The 26209-nt window shown below is 36.0% G+C and overlaps 2 protein-coding genes and 1 long non-coding RNA gene across 3 annotated transcripts in view; 1 reads left to right on the forward strand and 2 right to left on the reverse strand.

Annotated features, from left to right (window-relative positions):
- LOC135117735 (uncharacterized) overlaps positions 1–26209 on the reverse strand; it is a 283146-nt gene that overhangs the window by 47686 nt on the left and 209251 nt on the right. The window lies entirely within an intron of this gene.
- Positions 5963–7108, forward strand: LOC110376875 (uncharacterized). The gene is made up of 3 exons (XM_021335499.3): positions 5963–6108; positions 6368–6499; positions 6774–7108. The coding sequence occupies exons 2-3, from the start codon at positions 6369–6371 to the stop codon at positions 7057–7059; spliced, it is 417 nt and encodes a 138-aa protein (XP_021191174.3). The 5' UTR covers positions 5963–6108; position 6368; the 3' UTR covers positions 7060–7108.
- Positions 8849–10529, reverse strand: LOC126054491 (uncharacterized). The gene is made up of 3 exons (XM_049840312.2): positions 10387–10529; positions 9363–9494; positions 8849–9180 (listed from the first exon to the last, which is right to left on the reverse strand). The coding sequence occupies exons 2-3, from the start codon at positions 9491–9493 to the stop codon at positions 8892–8894; spliced, it is 420 nt and encodes a 139-aa protein (XP_049696269.1). The 5' UTR covers position 9494; positions 10387–10529; the 3' UTR covers positions 8849–8891.

Consider the following 26209-nt stretch of genomic DNA (forward strand, 5'->3'; position numbering starts at 1 on the left):
ATGGTGGAATTTAAATGGTGTGTCTGCAATTTAGAAGACGAGGGTTGGAAATATGATGTACTTTTTCGGTGTTATCTTTTTGTTGAATTGCTGCTGTCCTGTGCTGCCCTCTGCAGGTCGGACATGGATGTTCTTTTGTTAAAAAAGATGATGGAACTCGTTCATTTGTTTTTGTTGCTGTACGAATTATTTTTTTAAGTGGAGTGTGTAAGATTAGAGTTTGGTAATGAAAAATTATCACTTATAATACCACAAGAGCTTCAAAATTATCGGGTATTTTCCGATAGGTTCGTTGCAAACAAATGAAGGAGTCAAGTTTTTCAGGTTAAAAAATAACGAGCGCGAAGCGCGAGTGATTTTTCCTGAAAAACTTGACGACTATAATACCATGTAGGTTGTACCACGTGACGTCGAATGGTGCAATTCTATTGGTCGATATTTGGGTCGGAAAAATAATCACATGTATTCCGACAATAGCTTCCTTTGTACCTTCTACTGATGGTCCTCAGCCAATACGGCTCACAATATTATATTTGTTGAACACTACGAAATGGATAATTATTGTTTTACTACATTCAAGCTTGTCCCAGAATTTCTTGAAGATCATCTTTATTATTACGATCGCGGCTCATTAATCAGCTACATGACTCGTTAAATCATTTTCCTTGTTGATCCATATTTTGATACAAGATTGTAGTTTAATCTGAATAGATAAACAAATATAAAGATAAGCTTAATCTGGATAGATAAAAAGTCATTTATTTATAGTAGGCTGAAAATCAGCACTTTTTGACAAAAGATTTCCGCCTTCCAGGTGTTCAAGATAGTAGGAGAAGAATTACCTACTTACATATTATAAGTATTGTTCTTTCAAATGTCGAAATAACTAATTTGTTCTTAGAAAACTAATATCTTTCCCAAAGTAAGCAACGAAAATCCTCATGTAGTGGTAGAGATTATTCATAAAATAAACTTGTTCTGAAACGGCTTTATATTATGAGAATTTAAATTAACCCACATCTACTTTAACACGAGTAAATACAACACGTTATTCAAATATAATATAAATGTTAATTTCAAAACGCTAAAACATTATGTTAAGTGCTCTCAAGAGATTTTTAGAGCAAAAGATTTTAGTGTTAAATAAAAGACGAAAAACTAGAGCGGTGACACTGATTAATGTTGTTTGCATTCATTATGGCACGCGAAAGCTTGTCGCTATCTCACTAATATAACTTACTAAGTATAGTTCTGCTCGTATTTAGGTCGGATTTAAATATTTATAAGGAAAATATTTGAGAGAATCGCTTATGCAGTTACAAAGAGTGTTGATCTATGTTCCGTCCTTTTATGTACGAGGTTTTAAAGTATGGTTTTACTGTCGTTGCATTATGTATGTGTTGGTACGAGTTATTACAAGCAATACATGATTGATGCTGAGTCGCCGAAGATTTAAGTAGCACACCCGTATAAAAAGTAGCCACTAGCTTTACTCGATATATGGGTTACTGTATTTTTTTTTCAAATTAGCAGTTCCTGAGGTTAACACAAACTCTTGAGCATTACATTTAGGTATTAGCTATAGATTTCGTCAAGACGAATTTATCGACCTCTATTTTATGAAAAGAAATGAACAAACTCATTAGAAGGCCACTACAGATGTATAAATAGTTAATTAATAAGTTTAGTACGTGCGTCTGTTCCTAGTTGTGGAATGTTCGTTATGAGTTCCGAGTTAGAGCACCCTCTATGTTGTATACCTGATATACTCGTACCTACAACTTTGAAGAGCTTAGAAATAATTTTAACAATCATAGCCAACTTCAAAATTGAAGTTCTGCTTACATCTGTATAATACCAGTAACGTGGATAGTCAATCCAGGCACTGCATCTATTATCAAAATTATATTAAAAATCCAGGTGTCGATCTAATTTGATAAAGGCCGTCATTATATCAAACATAAATAATCCAATCAATCGATTAATCTGATCATTTATAATTGATTTTAAATAATTATTCCTAACGATCGCCAGGTTACAGTATTGTCTTGCCATTATCGAAACATTTTTCAAAAGAGCAGATAGGTACTTAAATCTTTACCAAAGTTGACAACATTTTAAAACTCAATCTAGAAACATCGATCAAAGACACTAAAGAGCTATGTAAACCTAAAATCCAGCTGAAGTGTCGCGATAAGAGCAGAGCCCGGCTGTCTATGGGCAGTCAATTACTGGCCTAGTAATTAGACCAGCTGCCTGCCGTTCGCCACTTTAGACTTTAGCCCTAGACTCTAATAGCTATCCTATACACCGGTCTAGACTCAGACTCAGGCGTTTTATTCCATCTCTTTGATGTTTTATACAAGATACATGAAAGTACTTAAAATCATATTTTTTGGGACGATACCACTCTGTTTTTGTGATGTAGATAGATTTTTTTGTGTCTGTTTTTGAGCTTGAAATGTGATACTGAAGTATTATTAATGTGTATTCTATTTGTAGATATGTTTGCTGTGTAAAGGCTTATATTGAACGATGTATGAGGTAGGTTTTGTTGTTTTAAAACTTTGTTAAACACAGCTTCTGTAGAGGCAAGGTTTTGCGTATGTAGTGTAGTATGGCCATAGTATGGCAGATATTTTCTGTAAAAAAATACAGCCGAATTGAGAACCTCCTCCTTTTTTTTGAAGTCGGTTGAAAAAAAGAAAATAACGAAAGGAAAACAATTTTACAAACGGACTTTCTACATTCCACCTTAATCCTACAGCTACATTAATGCAAGTTAGTAGGCAACATTCAAACGGCAGTCGATCACGACGTTTCCTAGCTCTGTAATCAAAGTCGGAGCCTCCGGTGCCGTCAGGGGGTCGCCAAATAAAAGGATGGTGAGAAGGCCTCTAATCAGAGGTTCGAGAGCACCCAACCATGTGAGGGTCAAGTAAAACACTCATTCCAACCTTGTTTGTCTTCCGTACCACCGGGTCACTTCAATTCCGAAGCTAAAACGATCAGAATCCCTTCGTGTATAAATGATTAAAATAAGATATTTTCCATTCAGTCAATATGAATGTTTTGCCATTATACACAGTATCGTCTGTCAGTCGTTTCGGTAACGAGATGCTGGATTTACTTGATGGAATATTTTCGCGTGTAATGACACGACCTCATTATTTTGGAGTAATATTATATTAAGTATCAGATGCCTACTCGTGTTGTAACATCACGCCTGTCTTGCGTGATAAAGAAGGTTTATATACCTCATATTCCTCATTATAATATAATTTACAAAACCATCAATTATATTAATTCCATATGTGACAAGTATTGAACCAATAATCTCCATAATAAGCTTACTATTGATACACAAAACGTCTCAGGGTCCCCTTATCTGGAGTATGATCCAGAGTACAGTAACCCTAATCCACGTATTCCAAACTTGGCTCATATTTACATACATAACAGTTTACGTAAGGTGGATCAGTAAATATGGACAGTTGAAACAGAAGTATCGAAAACTATGATGATACAAAAGTTTTCTTATATACTAGTAGGTACTAGGTACCTACTAACGAACGAGATTAAAAGTTAAGTATTCCTTTCAAGCAGGACAACAGAAGCGAAACAAGTAGATGTCTTACAAAACATTAACCATCACTACATCTTATGTACGAGTATATGAATACTACTCTACCTTTGATGAATCATCTGTGCTAAAAGGGCTGATATTTTACATGCGGCTTAATTTCAGATACCTATTGGTCCGGCGTAGTGAATTGTAAGGTCCATAACCAGATTTTGTTATGTTTATAACTATACAAATGTTTAAAATAAAATTGATAGTTTGATGAACCTTCTGGAATTCTCCTGTGATATTTATTCGATATTTCAGTAAATATGTTCGGAACTACAATAAACCTATACAAGCCATAAAGTTACATGACCTTATGAAGAGGTGGCAGGTATAAGTGTCCAAGTTCGATGCTCGGATGCTGAAGTTAGTGGCACTTACTGACGATGGGTTATGGACTCGGCAGTTACCGTTAAGTATGGCTCTTAACTTCGCTTGGAACGGAACGTCTATCGTACTGAGAATGTCGGAGAAATCTCAAATTGTACTGTTATTTTTATTTTGAACGTAAGCTCAAGCTAAGCACGAAATTTATTAAATTCTCGCTTTATAATGGTAAGTTCAAAGGATGTTTTATTTATGTTGTTGCTAACGGTAACATTATAGAATCAAATATCAAAGAAACACATACGAAGAGAAAACTTGCTTAATACCTTAGTTAACAAATCTGTAGTCTTAATTAGAAACTATATTACTCTCATGAGCAGAATTACTTTATCTAACATTGAAATTCCTCTCACGTCATAGTAGGGACAACTAACAAATAAATTACAAAATACCCGCAAATTACCAATTATTCCCAACTAATTCACTAATGTAGTCCGTTCTCTTGTTTCAGTACTAACGAGCTAAAAGTAATTTTAATTCAATAAGCCTAACATTATTTAGTTAAAGCCTTTTTGGTAAATTATCAACTTGTGTTTTTGGCCCTAATCTATTTGTCTGTGGGTCAATTGATGGGTTCTGTATATAATCCTGGGGTTCTGCAGGATTGGAGATTGTATGACATGGCTTATAAGATGTATGGTGGTTATCAAAGGTGCCTGTGTAGTAGGGGATTATAATAGAATGGCAGTTTGAAAGCAGCAGACGTTTGATAGCTAACATCAGATAAGATTAGTAAAGTTGTAGTATCCATTAAAAATACTATAATATAAATGTTACTGAAATTAAATTATCGTAGCTATGTTTAATTACATATCTGTAAGACGGTTTCGCGTAAGATTGGGTTAATGTGCGTCTTTATAAAGGACAGTGATTCTTGAGTTATTGGAAAAGCGTATTGCTTTTTTCGTATTTTCAGAAAAATACTTTCAAAATATCACAACCGACAACAACAAAAGAATACATTTACAAAACCATGAACATTGAGCATCCAATTCAAACTGCATCCATTCTTAGTAAACTCCGTTGAAAATCCGCCATTTATATGAAGCACCAAATAACGTTGTACCGCGACATACTGGGAACTTTAATATGATCGTAGTGTAGCTGTGGCAGTCCTCAGTCGCAAGTATTTGCCGTGGGAACATAGGAGTGTGACACAAGTGATGGTATTGGCTTTCTTTGAACGTATTGTGAAACTACGTGTGTTCAACCGAGTATGGGGGATTCTGAATTCTTAGTCTTGAATTCCCTGTGCATTTATTAGTGTTTGTTTTTGTTATAGTATTCTGTTTTGGAGTTAACTGAGTTTTATTAGAGGCTGTATGTTCAATGTAGTAGCAGATCAATATGGTGTCATAGAAGTGCCATGTAGGTATAACTACATATGAATAAGTAAATATTCCATAAAATCAAAAATCAAAATCAAAAAAATCTAAATTAAAACATACAAAAAATACGAGTAAACAAAAACATACATAAAGGAGGAAATACCTACACACTGCGTTTGGAGTAGAATATTAAATTAACAAAATATATAATTAAACAGTCGTCGAAACCCATGCTGATTTGATTTACGAAATCCGTGATGCATCAGACAGAATTTAAAACATCTTTTCCTCACAGCTTCGGTATCTACATTGTATTTTACACCTTAAGCCGTTAACATAGGGTACATTATAGCTTGTGGCCACAATGGGTAGTAAAAACTTTTATATGAGATCATCTGTAATGCAGTTCAGTCATTTGGAAAGTGCATGTTAAAAATGCAGAGCGCTGCTCGTGAAATGTTCATCTGTAAGATTAAAAGTGTTGCGGTTTTATAACTTTAAAATATCATATTAATTATTGTTTGTTTTTGGCAAATCTAAACTCATGTATAACACAGGTGTTACGGAGATCATGGTTGTCATTTTTCCTTATTTTTATTTCTTATCATGTATGTAGTGATTATACTAATTATTATCTGAATAGTGATAATAAATTGAATTGATTAACTTATCATAATGGATTGCATGGATTGCTACTACTTATACACCGACTTAGAGGTTCTTGAACATAATCACGTTAGTACAGGGGGATCATACGTTGACAATGTGAGTGAATTGATTTATTATTTCGAACTGACTAAACACAACTTTTAATTAAATAAAACTCAAACTTCTTAAAACACTTAGTAGCATATAAGCATCGACTTCTAGGCCGATGCATCTAAAATTTTTATTTTTTTGTAGTCGTTCAGTAGTAGCATAAAAGGACAATGTTATTTCTAGTAAATTGTGAGTTGCCTCTGGTCGGTGAAAACATTTCATATTGATCATCTGAGCTGGTTTAAGTAATGTCGTGAACTTTCAGCATGAAGAGCTATATCCTGGTTGCACTGCTAGCGGCTCTGGCGAGCTGCCTGGATGCGGCGGTCCTACCGACGCCGATTAACGCTCCCACCGTCGCGGGCGAAGTCCAGCCGGGAGACTGGGTCGTGTTGAGGTGAGCCAGAGTTCCGCCTGCAGTCCGCCAGGGATGCACATGGATTCAAATGTGTTAAACAATCGTATAGTTCGCTTACTTGCTATTACTTGTTTTTATGTGAGATGGTCTTAGTTGGTTAATTGACAAATGTCTGTATCGCCTACCTATATTCAACAGTTCAAACAGTGTATCGTTTTAGTTTGCAATGTGATGCTGGACACCGACTTAATATCGTAAGTTCATAATATCGGAAATTGTTGGTGGACTAATGGTACATACTGTGTATTTTCAGAGCTATGTTCAGGACTTCAGGCCTTCCGAATGAATCGACCACCAGGAATTTGCGCTACTCGATGAGCGAAAAGTATCAGGTGAACTCTGTCTCCATCGTGGAGGTCGGTCCCCCACAGGGGGGAGCGCCGGCCTTCGTGGGGGGATTGGGGACCAACGTCATCGACGTCGTGCTGGTGTCCGCGCGGGGCAGGGGCTTCGAGTACAATATCGAGCTGTGGGGACACGACACCACCGGCGCCGACCCCGGACCCAACCCACCAGATGTCCTAATAACCGAACTGTAAATACAAACTACTACCTATAATAACAATAAACTTTGGCATCATGCTTAAACATTGTATTATTTTAATTTATTGCTAGTTTTCGTCATTCATTTCAACCGCTTTCCGAGGGTACTTCTTCGTGTCATATAAACATCGAGCTATGACAGTGAAAGAATAATATGTTCCGCGCAGCTGGCTGGTCTCCTTATACGAGAACAGTAACCATGGCAGAAATCGGCCTTGTTTTGCCATTATTTTCAGGTAACTATTATGACAACTATGCTGAACTTATTACGATGAACATAAATAAATGGAATCTGAATGTTATTGAATTTATCCAGTTAAATTAAATACCTTCTACAGCAAACAGCTTTCATTCAAACAGCAAAACTTACAAACTAGGCGACGCAAAAGTAACTTTAATTAAGCCTTCTGATATTTCCTGTTGGAGTTGTTTGCAACTCTGCAGCTCGGAATGAATTCTAAACAAGAAGGTAATCAGGGCAGGACACTGCAAGTGTTCGCAAAGATTGCAGTACGTGCACCGAACGCTCAATATTTGACGCAGTAAGCAGAGATAAGGATATGCAAGGCTATGTAAAATCTGCGAGATAGTGTATAATGAAGTTTAAAGGATCAATTTGTTAGTTTTTTATGAAAGCTATATGAAATATTATGTTTTTCGCGGTTTCACCTGTATAACGGGAGAACTTCTTTTTGTATCCGTATAGTTAATATGGCCTGTCACATGATATTAGTGTGACTTCCCAAATAGAGAGATTTCTTTAAAATTGACTTAGTCGTATCGAAGCCGTAGACTGTCTATGGTCATACTGCAGAACACCAGGAAAAAAATAATCATAAATTGTTAGATTTCATTTATGATTCAATTTTCCTTATGAACACGGAATTGAATTGAAGCAGATTTGAATTAAACTGATAGTGTACATCGATGTAGACGAGGAAGTTTCCATAGTCAGTAAGTATAGTAGGTTAGGCTTTTTTACGCTTGTCGTCGAGACTGGTGGACTCGGTCCAAAGATCGGGAAGTGTGGAAGCGAGATGTGGATTCCTTTGCCCAGCGGTGGGACATTATAGGCTAGCAATAATAATAGGTACTAATATCGTTCGTAAATATAACAAAGAGTTGTTTGACTAGATACTGGCAGAGGACGCTGAAGATTATTTAATCCATCATTATGTTCGACTAGAATAACTAGCAGATCATCACTTACCTACTTCCCACTCACGTTGTCGTAGCAGAATAACCTTCGATCGCGCAACACAACATCTCCGCTGTATTTTTAGACATGTACTAAGATAAGTACAATAGATTAGTAGATAATCAGTTGATGTATAGTTATAATATTTTGTCGTGGCCGCGGTTATTTTTATCAATTTGCAAAATAAATATCATTATCATTGGTGTTATTCTAGTTATAATATTAAGAGTGCGTGCACTGTGGAATCTAAGGTTTTTTTTAGAAAATCGTGAGTTCAAAGTTTTTAGTCGGTCTGATAACGAACAAATAACTGGTCGTTGTTTTATGAGCTCGTAACAACTATCGGCCGACTAAAAGTTTGTAGTGTGTGCGAGCTCTAATTTTTTCTCTTTCCTATACGCAAGCACTACTCAATGGAATTTGATGTAACATGACAATAAATACCTTTTTTCATCCGGGTGTGGAAAGACACGGAAAGCGGGTGAGACCAATGGCGAAAACTAGCAATGAATTCAAATAATACAATGTTTAAGCATGATTACATTAAGCATGAAACGAAAAGCGGTTAAAATAATACAACGTTTAAGTATGATGTCAGCCAAAGTTTATTGTTTTTATGGTAGTTTGTATTTACAGTTCGGTTATTAGGACATCTGGTGGGTTGGGTCCGGGGTAGGCGCCGGTGGTGTCGTGTCCCCACAGCTCGATGTTGTACTCGAAGCCCCTGCCCCGCGCGGCCACCAGCACGACGTCGATGACGTTGGTCCCCAATCCCCCCACGAAGGCCGGCGCCCCCCCCTGTGGGGGACCGACCTCCACGATGGAGACAGCGTTCACCTGGTACCTTTCGCTCAGCGTGTAGCGCAACCTTCTGTCGAGTGCTTGATTGCTCGTAGATGGTGCAGTCCTGATCCAACCTCTGAAAATACACGGTATCTACTATTAGACCACGCACACTTCCCGATATTATTAACTTACTTACGATAAGTATTGTAAGTCGGTCCCCAACGTAACATTGCAAACTAAAACAGTTTGAACTGTCGAATAATACCTACAGTCCATGTGCAACCCTGGCTGACTGCAGGTAGGACTCTGGCTCACCTCAACAAGACCCAGTCTCCCGGCTGGACTTCGCCCGCGACGGTGGGTGCGTTGATCGGCGTCGGTAGGACCGCCGCGTCCAGGCAGCTTGCCAGAGCCGCTAACAGCGCAACCAGGATATAGCTCTTCATGCTGAAAGTTCACATTCTACTAAAGTTAGCTGGTTTTAATTTTAAATGAATCCACTGACCAGAGGCAACTCGCACTTTACTACAAATAATATTGTCCTCAATTATGCGACGTCTTCTATTAAACAAAATCTATACTAATATTATAAAGAGGAAAACTTTGTTTGTTTGGTTGTAATGGATAAACTCAAAAACCACTGGGCCGATTTTAAATAGGTATTCTTTCACCATTAGAAAGCTATATTATCTGCGAGTAACATAGGCTATATTTTATCGCGGTGCGGGCAGTAGCTCTCACGGGACGCGGGTGAAACCGCGGGATAACGGCTAGTGTAAAATAAAACAATATGCGTGAAATTGAGAACCTCCTCATATTTAATCGACTTTTCAAAAAGGCGAAGGTTCCTAATTCGTCAGGATCTTTATTTTTCATATGTTTACGGATTGCTCAAAGACGCCTGAACCGATTTGCAAAATTATTTTTTGTTCGATAGGTTGGGTAAACTTCCCAAGTTAGGATGAGGTGATGGAAACACTGAGAAATCTAAGACAACTTTCGAAAGTTACAGCCATGCATAGGGCTTAACACTTAGGTGTATGTATGAAAACGTTTAAAACAGTAAACGTTTAAAGCTCACCTGACGAGAGGGTTGAGGGAAAACCGTAACGGTATGAATTAACTACCCGGTATTTGGGGTTATCATATTCGTATTGAAGAGAACTTAACAGCTAAAAATAAAATAAAAGCAACTTCTAAACTTTACAAAAAATAAAAGCTATTTTCAGGTGCACCGGCCTAGAAGTCAGTGCTTATTTGCTTTTCAAGTTTTTAGAAGTTGGTTTTATTTAGTAAAAAGTTGTATAGTCAGTTCGAAATAATAAATCAAATTACTCACATTGTCAGCGTATGTTCCCCTTGTACTAACGTGATTAAGTGCAAGATCCGCTATGTCGGTGTATAAGTACTAGCGATGCATACCATCCGCTTTATGATAAGATAATTCAATTCTATTTATCTTCACTTTTAAATTACAATTAGTATAATCACTACAATATACATGATAAAAATAAGGAAAATTGTGAATCACATGACATGACATATTTGTATATCCGCCGATGCACGGATGTATCAATCAGGAACTTACAGACTCCGTGCTGCTATGAAATAATTCGAACCCGAGACCCCGTGTACAGCAGTCGCGATCACTAGACCAACGTATTTCCTTCAGGATGCGAGTAAAATTGGCTGTGAGTGAAAGCTACTCTGTGTAATAATTTTATACTAAACTTATTTACCAACACTAACGTGAACTTTTTATAGAGAGAACTTCGAAATGTTAACTATTAACTGTAATTAGGTATATCTGGCGAAATGTTGTAGACGTATACTTGAGTTTAGATTTGCCAAGAACAAACAATAAGTAATTAATTTTGAAATAAAGTTATAAAACCGCAACACTTTTAATCTTACAGATGAACATTTCACGAGCAGCGCTCTGCATTTTTAACATGCTCTTTCCAAATGACTGAACTGCATTACAGATGATCTCATATAAAAGTTTTTACTACCCATTGTGGCCACAAGCTATAATATACCCTATGTTAACGGCTTAAGGTGTAAAATACAATGTAGATACCGACGCTGTGAGGGAAAGATGTTTTAAATTCTGTCTGATGCATCACGGATTTCGTAAATCAAATCAGCATGAGTTTCGACGACTGTTTAATTATATATTTTGTTAATTTAATATTCTACTTCACACGCAGTGTGTATTTTCCTTTTTCATGTATGTTTTTATCAAAATGAATTTATTACTTTCTAAGGATTGTTTCAGGTGGTGTTCTGTACTTCCTGCTGGTTTTCATTAATTACTTGATATAAAGTGTGATTATTTTGTCACTGGTATGTTGTTTTCCATTAAGTTAATATTTACATAAGGAGTAGGTATACACAAGTGCGATTTATTAAATAATGCAAGTGTAAATAACTACTTCTAGTTTTTCTCGTAAAAAGAAGTCTTAATATTTATTGCGTTATTTTGATAGTTCCTTAAAAAGATTGTGTGCGATAAAGTACCTACTACGGAAACTTCCTCGTCTACACGATGTGTACATCGTGTAGACTATCAGTTTAATTCAAATCTGCGTCAATTAAATTCTTTGTTCTTAAGGAAAATTGAATCATAAATGTAATCAGACAATTTATGATTACATTTTTCCTGGTGTTCTGCAATATGACCATAGAGAGCCAATCTCTATCGTTTAAGACCCTAAAAACATAGAAGTATATAACATAAGTACTTTTCTATAAGTCAATTCGTTACAAAACCGTGATAAAAATGTTATTTCTTGGAAGAACAGGATTTCAAACAAACACTACCGTACAAAATAACAAATCCAGAAAACATTATTCTATAATTCCCCACATCTATTTGTCCCGGATTACATGTACTCAAGTGTACAAAAACCGCTCATTAAAAGCAAACCGGAGCGATATTTAGTTCACAGATCCGCCGTGACAATGAATAAGAGAGCGTACGGTCGCAGCATCCATTGATCTGTGCAGCATCTGCATCAGGTTTGCGTAATCAGTCGCTGAGCAAACTGAACTGTTTTTGATCCCAGTTTTATTGCTCGCCAGTTGCTTTGCTTTTGTTGGAGAACTATTGTGAAATGGGAAGGTGCTTCAAGTTTGCGAGAATGTTATTGGAATATGACAATTTTATATTCATACGGTACGAATACGATACATGAAAGCATAGCGTGTGGACTAGGTACATTATAAAAAAACTTACATAACAGACTTCATGAAAATGAATTATCTTCTAGTGGCTCCCAAATTCTCTCTATCTCTATAATATATCTATTTGCTATCCGCACTAGTTTGATTAACATCACTTGTTTCCTTATAAAGGCTAAGAAAATAATAAACCGATTCGAAAAAATCTCCCACAGTTGATCAGCTAAATTATCCCCATCTGACATGCTATATTAATTATCTTATTAGAGGAAGAACCCCCGATACGCCGGTGAAACCGCTAGTATTTCATAAAATAGTAACAAACTGTTCTTTTAAACTTCATTATACACTTTATCGCATGTTTTACATAGCCTTGCATATCCTTATCTCTGCTCTGCGTCAAATATTCAGCGTTCGGTGCACGTACTGCAATCTTTGCGAACACTTGCGAGTGTCCTGCCCTGATTACCTTCTTGTTTAGAATTCATTCCGAGCTGCAGAGTTGCAAACAACTCCAACAGGAAATATCAGAAGGCTTAATTATAGTAAAGTTTCTTTTGCGTCGACTAGTTTGTAAGTTTTGCTGTTTAAATGAAAGCTTGAAAGCTTTGCTGTGGTTTTGCTGTGGAAAGTATTTTATTTAACTGGATAAAAATAAGCGTAGAACTATTAGAAGTCCATCTATTTCTCGTTCAATGTTGATCATTAGTTCAGTGGCTTTATGGTAAAGCATAATTTATTTAAGGTTTAACAACTATATTTCTAAATACACGATGAAAACGCACCTTAGTGCTGCAGTCACTTACAGGTAAACACCGCATAGGTATTTGTATAAGCATCAAAAGTAACACTATAAGCACATTAATACAAAAATAAGTTGCTCCTTTATCACATTCGCGATCCTACTTATCCTCTTCTAAACAAACTTAGGTAACATTTTCAAGACTACCTAAGTCAAAAATAGATGCTTTTGATAATTGACGTAATAGTTACCTACCTGGAAATAGCTCTAGGTACTTCACACAAATGAATATCTTGTAGTATATGGAACACAGTTACCAGAGCTAGGTTGAGGATTATACCAGTTCCCTTTGATGTGTTCCACCTCCTTCAAAAACATAGTGGCTTGACAAGAGCACGTCGACCCATACGTGAGTAATGTATGGGAGGGGAGAGGGGACGCAACGCTTTGCGGTTACCATATAAATAATGTCACACGGTTTTGGGTCAAGGTTATGATAGTTTAACTGTAGGTTTTATTTTTAAACGGTTTTATTTATTTGAATTGTTTTTGCTCGAGTTATTTTGTTCTCTATGTTAATGATTTACATAAGGAATTGTATGTATAAATAACTTTTTAGCTCAGGCTGGATAAACCTATCGTTCAGATTTACTTAAGTAAAAAAAGCATCTAATTTATACCTTTCTTTTTCGGTAGTCGGTTGAAAAAGACCTTCTGTGCTACATTACAAGAAGTCTTCAAGTATGTCTTAAATATTTTCAGTCTATTCGTCAGTACAAGTAAGTAAGTTACATATGTAATATATATATATTTGATATATATATTACATATGTATTTAGGTTAATGTTAGTATTTATTTTTAGTTATAGCTTCTTTCTTTTTTACACACTATCTGCATCTCTTCTTATTCTAACTCTCCCATAACGGGCCAGCTGGAAGAAATTTCTTTTGAAATAAGCTGTGCCTATGTACTATATGTTCTATCTTTCTTCTTTGCTGTATTCTGTGTGTGTATCTGTGTACATGAACTATTAAATAAATAAATAAATAAATAACCTGTTCAAACAAAACTATGTCAGCACTCATATATTAATAAAACATTCTCAAAAATTAAATGAATATATGAAACAGAGCTCTGAGCTTTGACCTCCTACTTTAGCAAAGTGCATACTGCATAATTTCATCTGGTATAACAAATACAAGTTTGAAACCACACGGTCATATTAATATGATGCGGTAAGGACTTCGCTGTGACCTAGTTATATCTGGCTAAAATGATTAGGTAATAGTATATGAACGAGCTGAAATTTCACCTTTATTTAGAGCTGCAATTTTCGGGATAGGTATAGCTATTGAAGTATCACCGATGACGACATAAACTCACGTTATCAAGGGGCCACTTATACCAAAGCTTGGTATAAGGTCATCAAAATTCTGATTTTTTGCAAGCAAAAAATCAGAATTGATTGTCTGCAAGGTCATTCAAAACATCATACTTTTTTTGGTAATTTGTAATCATTGTATAGGTAATTGTAAGAGAAAAACAAAATGTGATTATTTTTTGATATCTAAAAGTAAGTCAAAAAGTTATGAATTCTAGAAAACTAATACGAATAGAATACATAACATAATTCAGTTATAAAATTCGTCAGTTAGTTAAGCTGTGACCCAGATTACAGTGCAAACTAACGTTATTCCGTGATTTCATTTTACGTCATTAATTTAATGTGCTTAATTGCACGCTGATGGTTAATGCCACTGTGAGAGGTCACAGTTATGTTACGTTACAGTTTCACTTTTTAACTTTAAAATATCGAGCTGATAAAATATCGCGCTTTTGTTTTATACATATTTTGATAGAATTTGATCTTCCAAATGTCTGTTGAATTAGAGAATGGAGATCTAAACCACTTTATTACAAACGTGGTCTTAAAAAAGTGTAGTCTTTAGTGAAAGGTTTAAACCATCCTCTTAAGCAAAGACTTGAATATTCTTTTTTAAGAACACTTTTAATAATTAGGTAACACGAGTTTCAGGCCCTCAATTTGATGACCTTTGTTGGTTAAGTTTCATGTCATACTGTAATCGTATGAAGAATTAGATTATCTAGAAGACATTGATAAATTGCATTTCTCCAAAAGCACAAAATACATTGCTTGTTCGAAGTACTATAGTTAGAAATCCTATTACTTTGGACGGAGTTTAAAGCAATGTACATCTATAGATACTAGAGGTACATTCACATAGTTGCTACTAGCAGGAACTGCTATTGCTGATCCAAGACGATTGTGTTCTCTTTCACAGAGACGATTGAAATATATTCCCAGACCTCTATGTACTCCTACGAACTTACCTGGTACAGTATAGGTATGTGTGCTTTTACGTACCAATTATAATAATGGCAGGTAACTTATAGCAGGTAATCATCAGTACATTTTATGTCTAGTCTGCAAAATAATAAAATTAAATACATGTAGTATGAATTTTATATTTCCATGTATTTATTCTTGAACACATCAATTACATTTTTAAATACTGAATATAAAAAAACATTAAAAAATATAAAAAATAGGTTGCTACCGGCACAGGTTCCAAGTTACCGGTGGTTAGGGTCCCATATGTATGAATTTTATGATTAGAAAAAACAAAAACACCAATCTTCTTAAAATCCGTTTTAGAACTTACTTATCGACACCCAAAAACAGCCGTTCGAAGGCCAAACCAGTGAACATAAATAATAAAATGAGAGGAATGCTCCACAAATAGGTTACGTTACTGCAATATCCGCAGACCCTCCCGTGGAACACCACTTTATTTCCCCTCCCCTCCCCTCCACCCCGACCCTTTGAATGGATCAACTTAAGGAGCAAAGGGAAATGACGTATGTCCTATTTACTTTGCATTACTAAGTATTTTTTTGAAAGGGTGCCTTCAGGAAATCCGTCAATAGGTTTTTTGATCGAATCGAAATTTTAATGGTGTTCAGGGCGTGTAAGATGAATTGTATAATATAAGTAAGATGGTGAAAGAATCGACCGTAGGCAGGGCTATACTCTAGATCTCTATAGAATCGTCATCTTTCGTGTCGCTAGTTGTCAATCGTTTGTACTTATAAGAGTTTGTCGAACCGCGCGGAAAACACTCTATTATGAAAACGCTTTAAAGTAACGCGGATCATGCCCCCACTAAACTTGAATACCACTATTCAATTTATCCCGACAATAGTTTATTATGGTGACAATACGAAACCACTAAAACAATTTCTACAATAATAGGGAATGATTCCATTATTGTATACGACTAATTATTGACTACGCGTGCTAAAATAAATGACTTATAACCAAACTAATACATATAAATAAATGGTTTAATCAACACAATGAAATAGCTAACAATCTAAACATAAGGCTTAGGACAGACGATATTAATCATAATAGCAACAAGGCAGTGTAATGATGGATAGTTTATCAGACACAGATCGCTCGCGATATATTACGCGCGCGTGAGAGCGGGCGACGTGACGGTATAGGCCTAGCTTATTGATTTATACGTAAGACGAGGCCCTGCGTTTGACATCTGTTATGCTTTACGAAGATGGGCCGTGTATTATAATATGTCTTCTGTTTATGATTTAGTTTTCTGGATAAGATATCTGGGGCAATATGTTTCTGTAAAGTTGCTGTGGAGTGTGTAAGCAGCAGTTTTTTAAGGTAAAATTAAGTTTTTCAGATCTGTTTTGAACTATTACTTGAGATTACAGAATACTACTTCTACGACTATTTCTTTAAAGAAAACCAAAATAAAAAGGCCATTTATTGTAGTTCCTAACGACCATTTATAAATTCGTGTGTTCATTGTTATAAAGTGAAATAACTTAAATGCGTCTATTTAAAGCCTTTGCTATTATTAGATCTCACAGCAAGGAGAATTCCGGTCCTTCAAAACAGTACCCTTATAGGTAGGATCCCAAGGCGGAGTCCCTTAGACTGCGCTGACGACACCCGAGGGGCGCATGGAGGTCCATTTGTAACGGCAAACCATACGACATGGCCATTCAACTCCAATGCCTGGCTAAAACAACGAATATATCAAAAGGGGAATGTAATATGTATGTTTGTTTGTGGGAGTTTGAATAGAATTAAAAAAGGTCGATGTGTATATAATTTTTGCTAAGCATAGGTTTGTAGCTTTTGGACCACTTTTTTAAATAACGCAAGCTTTATTGAATTTGTTTCGACTGATCCAAAGATAGCTTATCTTTACTATTACTGCTATTCTAGGAATCTGTATTACACCTAGTATATTAAATTACAAACATATTTACAGGTTTATAAAAAAATACATTTTATTGAATAAAATATATAGCCGACGTGTACCTAAAGTTTAAACCAATTTATATTTTTTCACCACCCGTATTGACCCAACTCTTCAGACTGTTCGAGCATCCAATAAAATGTATTTCAAACTGAAATAAAAGTGCAAAGGTACGATACAGTAGAAACGAATGCGTAAAACGGAGTGGTCATAGCTTTGATTTGTGGATCGCTGGCCAGATATCTGATATTGTCATTGTTTGTATTGTTCACAGCAAATATCATGTACTGCGCTTTTACACTAAGTATATGTGTGTAGGTTTGCTTGTGAAGATAATCCTTCAGGCAATGTTTTATGTGAGGAACTTCTAAAGCAGTGCAATCGAAATTGCCAAAAGTGGTCGTCAAATAGTAGCTTAATTTTTTAAATCTTGCTGTATTTATCATACTTTGGGACAAGGGTGAAAGCACTGACCGATAGCATTATAGGTAAAAATATGCTACTTGCTCATGTAATCACTATTTCATAAAATAGAAAATTCAATTCTCTTCACGCCAAGGTACAAAGTACTAGAAACAATTGTCATGAAATTAGCAGAAATAATTACTGTTAACAACCCAAGCATTATTGTTCGTAACACCAATCCCTAGCTTTAATTATTATTATTAGCAAACATCAACCAATTAGGAGCAACTCATTTGGAGCTATTGTGTTGAATTTAAAACAGGTTAAGCTCTCACGAGTAGGTCTGAACGACCCGGTAGGCAAGTACAAGGAAAATATAAAAGGTCACCAGTTTTATCAAGACCTAATAAAATGAAAATTATTTTTCTGTTTTCGCTTGTTCAATTGAACTCAATTAAAAACACAAAAATATCTCTTTAAATGAAAATAATACCCCATGTTATAGTATAGATAGATAAGTCTTAGCTACTTTTCGGCAACGACAGCTACTCACCTACTTATTTCAACAAAATGCACCCCTACTTTCAAAAACATGTCAAGAACTTAAAGTTCCCGCAGTTTCCCGCAGCCGGGACTTGTCGACGTACATAAATAAAGACTTGACGGTCTAAACACAACATGTTGCGACCTGTCGGCACATCAACACCAATTAAACCGTCCCTCGTCTCACCCTCCAGCACAAATTAAATCTAGCTTCACCCCGTGGACAACCCTAAAGTTTAGCAATTATAAAAGTTTAAAGTGTTTTTTTGTCCGTTCCTTAAGAAACAGGCTGTCTCCTTATCGTTATAATACAGGGAGACACTTAATCTCCAGTCATAGCTCAGAAGGGATGCAGAGAATGGACGTTATATATCACCTACTTGCCGAGGGTTGAAAAAATTCTGGTCGTGAATCATCGGAACGCTCCGTAACGTTTCGGAGTATTTTGTTCTAGTTAGTGGGGCGTGCAAACAGATATTGAGACAATAGTTACGAGTCTATTCGAAGCTTTGAACGTGTATGTAATTTTACGCCTCCGTTCTCAGGAGAGTAAACATCATCTTATTGCTCTTCAGAGCGTAATATAGAAATGTGGCCTGTATTATTTAGGTAAACGTTTTTCTGTTGTCTCAAGAACCAGTCAATGATACGAAAGCCTCGTGTATATTGAGTGCTTTGATTGGAGCTCAATCTTCTGATTGCCAAAATATTTTATCATAGGTATTCTGGGAAAATCGACTGGTCTTTTCTCAGGCACTGGTCTATCACGCAATTAATGCTCACTCGTGTAGACAATTCTTAGAATGAAGAATTAATATTATCGCAAAAATACTAGCTTTATTCTTATCGTTGGTAGTTTATTTCGTGTCCTATATTAAAACATAGGTTTTTGAGGAAAAACTACTTCATTAGATGACCAGAACAAGCCCGAACAACAACTCGTATTCAGGTATGCTGTTTATACGTGCATTTCAGCTGGCTTTGTCCGCAATGTATTCATGTTTTTAGGAATGCTATGCGTGGGCGGCTAATTAGTTGGCAAGTAACAGGCAGCGCGGCGGGCGGCGCCAGGTGATGTCGCTATGCAGAAGGTGAACTTCGAACCCGGGGCTGCGGGATTGTTCGAAAGAGTTACCGCGACCCTGGTACATAAAAGACCTACGATGGACGACGGTTTTTAGTCAGTAAGAGTCTGACACTCCCTCACCGCTGCTAACCGCTGCGGGATCATTTGATGATTTCCCATCGGAAAACAAATAAAGGTGAACTACGAATTAAACTACATGTTAGTTCAATGTTAAAAGTGAAGGTTGAAAACAAAAAGTTTATTTACATACGTTATTGTAATACATATTCAATACAAATTTTGTAGCTAGTTACGACCTTGTGTGGCCCTGATAGTTTTCTCTGACATAGTTATTTTTAAAACATAAGTACAAACTACTAATAGACGGACACTTTACTACACGACAAGAGACATGACCCTCGGGAAAAGGCTGGGCAGATGGTGACTTTAGTATTTTATAAAGTTTATTGACAGAGTTTCTAGATAAAAAACCTATTAAAGCCACCTTTCATAGGTACCTCAAGTTAAAGTCAATAACAGTTTGTTTCGAAAGTAAGTAATAAATCAAACAACATAGTTGTTTTATCCTAGTTTTTTGTGCTCTCTTCTTCCTCCGAGCCTGTTTCCTAAACTATGTTGGGGTGGGCTTCCAGTCTAACCGGGTGTAGCTGAGTACCAGTGCTTTAATACCAGTTTTTTGTGCCCTAAAACTCTTAAAAACTTCCAATCGTAGTATTCACAAGCAAACATTCTAAGATGCAAATTGAATCGCCCACCTTGTAAGTATTCGACAGTTGCAAGAACGCAAGCTGCACTCACACATTGCTATCTTTCACAAACTTGGAATAAATTCCCTCGAAGTAACCTGAAGAGTTGCCAACTACCCGCGTACAGCGATGAATTTTATCATACATATACAAATAAGTTTGATGGCTTGTTTGAGAATAACTTGTATGAAGTTGTAATAAGTTGAATGTTTTGTTTGTTTGTTGCAATATGCATTTAAGGTAGACATTTTGATTGAAGTAGATTTAAGTTGACAGTGAACAGAACACACATTTTAACACAAATGGTCTACTTTCTGTCACTAAGTGCATACGACTCAATGCATTAAAAAAAATTTAGTGCATAATCAGCTTAAGTTTGAAATCTGCCTGTTAAGCTGTTGTGTGTGTTACTTTCACAATTTATATTTAAAAAAGAAGAACAATTTAAAAAATGCAATATCTTTTTTCTAATCTTCTATCGTTCCTGCACAATGGCTGCTCGCGGACGCCCGGCCGCAGCGCTGCGGTTGTTTTCATACAGCAAACAGCGTCCAGCGAGTCCAGCGCTGCAGCGCTTGTTTGTGAACCAACAACCATTGAACACCCCCGTGATTGTCGATTGCAAAAATTTGAACTGCGCCAGTAATTTCTGTGCCTATTTCAATGTTTATAGTTGTTGTTGTAGTGTGATTCATGTTTTTGGAGTAGGAAATAATTATTTTCTGATAAGTGGCTGATGGGCGTTGGAAAATTTGAGAATGGTTCACGTTACTTCAAGATTTCAAAGATTTAAGCGCAGCAGGGGACTAAAGTGTTCTAAATTCAAACTTAATAAATATACTTTTATAATTGGAATACATACAAGATGCCTTATAACAATTATCTACAAAAAAAAAAACATAAAGAAAAGAGGTTGTAAATGGTTTATTTCTGTTATACGTGTCTAAAACTGATTACCAGAGTCGTGGCTGCATTACTATCTCATAGACTTTTTGGCGCGAACCACAAAGAAAGAGGGATATTTGCAGCTATTTGTTTTCCTGTAATTACAGATCTCATTTAGTTTTTGCGTCTCCCGAGCTGCTGGAATTGGATCCGTCTTGGTGGAGCAAGCATTGATTGTTATACTAATGATTCTTATTTGTAGTTTCACATATAAATAGTGGGTATTTGTCATAGGGATCATAATAGCATTATGAATAGGGGAACATTTATGACAGAATAATTTTATGTGGACCCTTTTCCTTACCTTAGGCACTAATTAGCATTTAGGTAGGTTTGAAAAACAATTGTAAATTGACACAGTATACTATATTCATGTGTACCTATATCCAAACGATATTTTTGTTTATTATCAAAAGGTTTCTTTTATCTAGAAAAAAATAACAATAAAATAAACAAAAGAGACCCAGTTACAAAGGCATATGCAAGCGCTTATTCAAGCAATATCAAACCGTGCACTAATAAAGTATAGAAATTCGATTTCCCTACGGAACCCGGAGGTTTGCAAGCAAGCAGGTTCCGCATCAGACCATAAACTATACGAATTATAGATGAAGAAGTTAGTGCTGAGCTCCTAGGCTTCAAACTATGTCACCCATTATGCCATGACTTTTGTATCAAACAAGAAAGCCTTGCTGGTCTGGACGGTCAGTTGTCCTGTGAGAATCAGTGCACTCTAGAATTTGGTATTGACGTCACATAAATTGAAGAATATGTGGTGGACTTCTGGCACCATTTTTGGAGGCTTAACCATGATTTCAGATATTTTGTTTCTTGACAATGATGCACAGATAGTAATAATTATTACGTATTCATCATAATTTAGGGTTATTTGCGCCATTTACCTTTAACGATAGCCAAACCAGCCTTATAGGTACTTGCTGGATACAGGTCAAATGAGCGATTTGACAACTGAAAATGGTTCGGTTATCGCTGTATTCAGTTTTTACAATTTCTGTTTCATTTACTTTAGTCAATATTATTTACATTGGTACAACAAGGTCAATATTGCAACCTCGTGCTGATTATTTAAATCGAGTTGATTGTGTTGTTGGTCCGCGACTGAATAAAGAAAGCTATGTTGATCTGCGTGAGTGCAGAGCAAGAGCGACTCGCGACATGACAGTTGAACATGAAGGATTTATGAACATCTTGCTTCAAATTTTTCCTAATATTTTATGTTACGGATTTTCGCAAAGTAATGCCTGATCCCATTATTCATTTGAAGAATTTTAGTTAAAATGGATTGGATGCTTTTCATTGAATTGAAAAATGTTTCATTTTTCTTTGCTTTAGGCAATTAAGACTCGCAATGGTTTGTAACAAGTCCTATATGCGCATCTCTTACTGTATTGGAAGCAGATTTTTTAGCACTCTTTGCGTGTTGTTTAAATGTAAATATATTTTCTTTTTTTTTCATAAGACATGGTGTCTTGCTAATTAAAATTCTACTAACAACCCCGGTATTTTGCAAACCGAAACAGTTATTAAGGATATCAAGCGATTGATCTCGAGTGCTGCATCATTTATCATCTCGCCCTAGCACGACCCTGCCCTACCCATGGCTGCATGGGGAACGATTGAATAGTAATGGGGTAGGCCGTACACGTACGCCCATCGCCATTAAAATAACATTTTAATCAGTTGGTAACCCATAAGTTAACTGTACGCTGTATCGTTAGCGTACGATAGTCATTAATACGACTGGTTACGCGGGAAACGCAATAAGGTTCGTAAAGATGCGAAAAATTTGAAAAACTGGTGATTGCAAATGCGACGGGAAAATTGGCATACTGCGGGCGACACAAAACAAGAAAGTATGCCTAAAGGAAACTAGCACAGTACCTGTTGTCTTCTACGGCGATTTCTTGTACGAGGAGCACTGCCACAAATAAAGTTCAACACAAATCACACCAATTTTCCACTCAATATCGATTTTTGTATCGGAGAGAGACGTGAGCTCTCGCGCGCGTTGTCAGCCATTTTTTTTTTTGTTATGTTGCACACACGACTCAAGGGCGCTAGTGTCGCCTCTCGCTACAACGAATGCGTTGAGGTATGTGCGGGAAAGAGAAGGGAATAGGATTGCAAACACCAGTGAAATTACCAATATAACAAATTATGAATATGAAAATTACCGCGCAACCAACGACAAAAAATTCTATACCCAATAACCTACTTACAGCTACAAATATTACACTAGCTTCCGTGGGAACTACACAATCTGCTCACCTAAATATAGACTTACTCTATAAATAGGCTAAGTAGATCTTTGAAAAATTAAGTATTTCGAATAGGACCAGTGGTTCCCGAGATTAATGTATTCAATTATAAACTTTTACCTACCTATCTGCCTGCCAATCATTGATTTTTAGCTAAACGTTTTAAGATCAAAACTAAAAATATCTTTTAGTATTTTAACATCAAAACTAAGCTTCATCTTTGAATATTCACAAAGCCTAGTTATTAGACAAAAAAGGCAGGTTTATCTTGTTAATCTTAAAGTAAATAGATTAGTGAAAGTAGTCTTACTGGTCGTAATTCTTTAAGCGCCTTTAACTTTGCCCACGCAAGTTAACTAAGCCTCGTTGTATTAAGATGCTGGTTTTAATAGACTTGAACGTCAGGTTACTCGTAGTGGAGGTTGCTAAATATTTCCGTTGGTATTACTGACGGATAACATAAGAAATTTAAAATGGGTGTTTACGAAATAATCAGAAAAGTAAAGATTCTTATGTCACGTTTTTAGGTGTGAAAAGTCTTGCAGATTGTGTTCTCCATACTTACTAAGTTTCAGTTTATATACTTGCATTCGTTTCATATGGTCAACAGATTAAGGCACCTGTGTATTCCCGTGCCTGATTTTTCAAATACATTTAAATCAATATATTCTCAAAATAAGATGATCTGCCTTTTGTAAAGTGAATTGAGATTGTAACTAATTGTAAGAGGGCTGTCGTATAAATACAGTTGTAGCACATATCCTAAATTACTTTTTAAGACACCTTTACTATTATAGTTTACCTAAAAATAGATACGTAGGTAAATATTCGGTGTTACCCAATAATTCTTTGAAATGTCACTCGCTCATAGCTTGCACATCAGAATGCGAGCGGCGGCAAGGCTACAGTGATTTGTGTGGTTTGTGTGAAACGAATGGAATAGAAAATGAGATCATTCCGTCTTCCGCCACGTTTTACAATAACTCCTCTTTTTATAAACAAATTTCGTCCTTATTACGTAAGCCTTAAGGGCGAGGCTGCCTTGAGAGGGCAATAGTAAAAGTGCTCTTTGATTTAGTTGCTAGTTTCCGAAGTCTGCTGTTCTCATTATGCCAGCAAATCCGACTTATTTTTTTATGTATTCACATTTACCTCAAGTACGGAGTCTTTTCTTTTACTTGAAAATAAAAGCCAGAGAAATTGAAAAAAAAATGTAGTTATGAAAAATATCGATATAAGATAATCATAACGAAATCTAATCTTTGTAGATTAGGTATTATGCCAGTTGATATATTTTGCTAACAGAGTTTCTCAAATCTTAAAACTACACTTTTGACTTTTAACAGAAGTTCGCCTATTTACATAATTGTGAAACGACCAAAAGGATCAAGTTAGCTGTCAAATACAGCTATACGCTGTCAAATATACCTAATTTTTACGTTTCAGAATGAAAAAAGTACCTATTTGAAAATTATATTGTCCTGTTATTAAGTCAACAAACTGATACCTATGTTAACATTAATTTAACTAAATCACATTATTCTATCTATCTAATAAACATATTTACTAAGTAAACACGCACTATAGTAAACACAGTAAACAAAATTACAATTTACACTAATAAATCCAACAAATACAGAATATCATTATTTTGATTTAATTCAGTAAACTAAATTATTTCAACGAGTTATTAAAATGTTCGCACGTATCAACTAGGTTTGTGCCGAAATTAACCCTTGTGTGTCATTGACCTTACATTTTATGGCTTCTGTTGAATACGAGGGTCACACTGAAAGTTTTTAGAACTGGCCACTTATAAACAATATAATAAAAAAATAATTCTAAAATTCGAAAATAGAACTCTTTACCAACATAAATGAGTATATATTTAATTCATTTGTCATTTGTTTTACGATTTGGCGGCAAATTGAAATTTGTCTGTGTCACGTCAACATGAATTTAACACGAGAAAATTTTCGTGCAATGATTTTTTATGACTTTCGATGTCATTTAAGTCAACAAGAAAGTTATGATAGACTACGATTGGCCTTTCACGATGAAGCCCCATCTCGTGCGACTGTTTACAACTGGTTTAATGAGTTTAAACGTGGTCGCACTAATCTCACTGATGATTTACCTGAGGGACGGCCTTCTACGGCGACGACTGAAGATAACATCTGTGTTGTGCGGCGTATGATAGAGACTGACAAAAGAGTGACCTATCAGCAGATTCGGACAAGCTTAGGCATAGTTATGAGTCAAGTGCACAAAATCCTCCACGAACATTAAGCGGTCAGGAAGCTTTGCGCCTGGTGGATACCTCATAATTTGACTGAGGCTCAAAAACTCCATAGTGTGGATTGGTGCCGTAAAATGATTAAAAGATTTAACGGAGGTGACTCAAATGCTGTGTTCGACGTACTAACACTACAATAAAACATATAATAAAACGAATAACTGGCTAATGTAACCAGTTTCTGATTTTCTAAGAACTTTCAGTTTGACCCTCGTACAAATGTACACAAAGGCTTTTGTAACTTTCCGGTTGAATAGTTTCATAAGTCTAAAATTACCACAAAGTGTGAAGCTGACGGGAGTTACTATAGTTACTTACACCCACACTTAACTATCGAGTGTGAAATTATAGCTTTGAGCTAAAAACCTTCACTAAACTACCTAGGCCTAGGCAATAAGTTCAGTAGCCTCAACAAAATCTAGAAACAAAAACATATCTTTTTTTTTCCGACGTCAAAAATCATCAAATGACCCCTCACGCTGTGGGTTAGCAGCGGTGAGGGAGTGTCAGACTCTGACTGACTAAAAACCGTCGTGTTTATGTACCAGGGCCGCGGTTACTCTTTCGAACAACCCGCAGAACAAAAACATATCTACCTCTATCTTCTTCAAAAAATATCCAA

This window comes from Helicoverpa armigera, chromosome 13 (genome assembly GCF_030705265.1).
Source record: "Helicoverpa armigera isolate CAAS_96S chromosome 13, ASM3070526v1, whole genome shotgun sequence".
Taxonomy (NCBI): Eukaryota; Metazoa; Arthropoda; class Insecta; order Lepidoptera; family Noctuidae; genus Helicoverpa; species Helicoverpa armigera.

Coding starts and splice junctions, on each gene's coding strand:
- LOC110376875 (XM_021335499.3), top strand. CDS start 6,369: ATGAAGAGCTATATCCTGGTTGCACTGCTAGCGGCTCTGGCGAGCTGC. Junction 6,500..6,773: donor GGAGACTGGGTCGTGTTGAG/GTGAGCCAGAGT, acceptor GTGTATTTTCAG/AGCTATGTTCAGGACTTCAG.
- LOC126054491 (XM_049840312.2), bottom strand. CDS start 9,493: ATGAAGAGCTATATCCTGGTTGCGCTGTTAGCGGCTCTGGCAAGCTGC. Junction 9,181..9,362: donor GGAGACTGGGTCTTGTTGAG/GTGAGCCAGAGT, acceptor GTGTATTTTCAG/AGGTTGGATCAGGACTGCAC.